Source organism: Charadrius vociferus, unplaced genomic scaffold, assembly GCF_000708025.1.
Source record: "Charadrius vociferus isolate BGI_N301 unplaced genomic scaffold, ASM70802v2 scaffold56, whole genome shotgun sequence".
In the NCBI taxonomy this organism is placed as follows: Eukaryota; Metazoa; Chordata; class Aves; order Charadriiformes; family Charadriidae; genus Charadrius; species Charadrius vociferus.
In genome coordinates, this window is record NW_009649057.1 from 4273895 (window position 1) to 4274800 (window position 906).

Consider the following 906-nt stretch of genomic DNA (forward strand, 5'->3'; position numbering starts at 1 on the left):
AGTCCAGGTCTGAATCCCAGGGACCCTGCCCAGCCCGGGGAGCGGGTGAGATGTCCTCCCTCTGGTACGTGGCCCTGTGGGTGCTCGGCCGGCCGCAGAGCCGTGCTGCCCAGCCTCTAACAGCCCTCGTCTCTCCCCAGCCTCCACGCTCTCCCAGCTGTCGGACAGCGGGCAGACCCTCAGCGAGGACAGCGGGGTGGACATCGGGGAAGTCGAGATGAGCGGCAAGGACAAGAGCCGGCAGCCGGGCCCTGGGAAAAGCCGAAGCCTCAAGGAGGCGACGAGGAGCGAGGGGGCGGCAGAAGGGGCCGCCAAGCCGGTGAGGCTGGGTGCCCGCGGGCCCGTTGGTGGGAAGCGGGCACCCAGGGCTGCCTCATCGCGCTGTCTGCCGGTTCTGCTCCCTCCGCCTGCGGGCAGCGACCTCTCGCGTGCGCTTCGATGGGTTATTTCTCCTCTTGAATGAGCTGAGTCAGCTCGCTGGTGGGCTGAGCTGCGGGGAAGGCAGCTGGGAAGCGCTGAGAGAGGCACCCTAGGGCTGGTTCAGCCCATCCTGGGTAAATCCAGTCCTTCCCAGCTCCAGAAAGCGGTTACTTGGGACGTGGCAGAGTCCCTGGCTCTGAGGGGACATCCACAGGGCACAGCGTCCCGTGAGTGAAGTCACCTCTCTCCCAGAAGAGAAGGTGGTGTCGAAAGTAGAAGTAAATTGGAGGGTTTCTGAGGGTGGCAAGGTTGGGGGGTGTGGGCAGACAGTCGGAGAGCTGCTCCGCTCCTCCCCAAGCCCGTCCAGACCTGCGCACAGTTGGGATCGTGGCCGTGGATGTCGGGAGCAATTGCAGGCAGCGTGTCTGCCCCTCTCCCCTGCAAACCTGCCGTGGGTGAGCCTGCCTGCCCTGGGGCCGAGGGAGC

The 906-nt window shown here is 66.0% G+C and overlaps 1 protein-coding gene across 1 annotated transcript in view; it reads left to right on the forward strand.

Annotated features, from left to right (window-relative positions):
- DFNB31 (deafness, autosomal recessive 31) overlaps positions 1-906 on the forward strand; it is a 90084-nt gene that overhangs the window by 88012 nt on the left and 1166 nt on the right. The window contains 1 exon segment of the mRNA XM_009888092.1: positions 141-319. Within this exon segment, the coding sequence (XP_009886394.1) occupies positions 141-319 (179 nt within the window).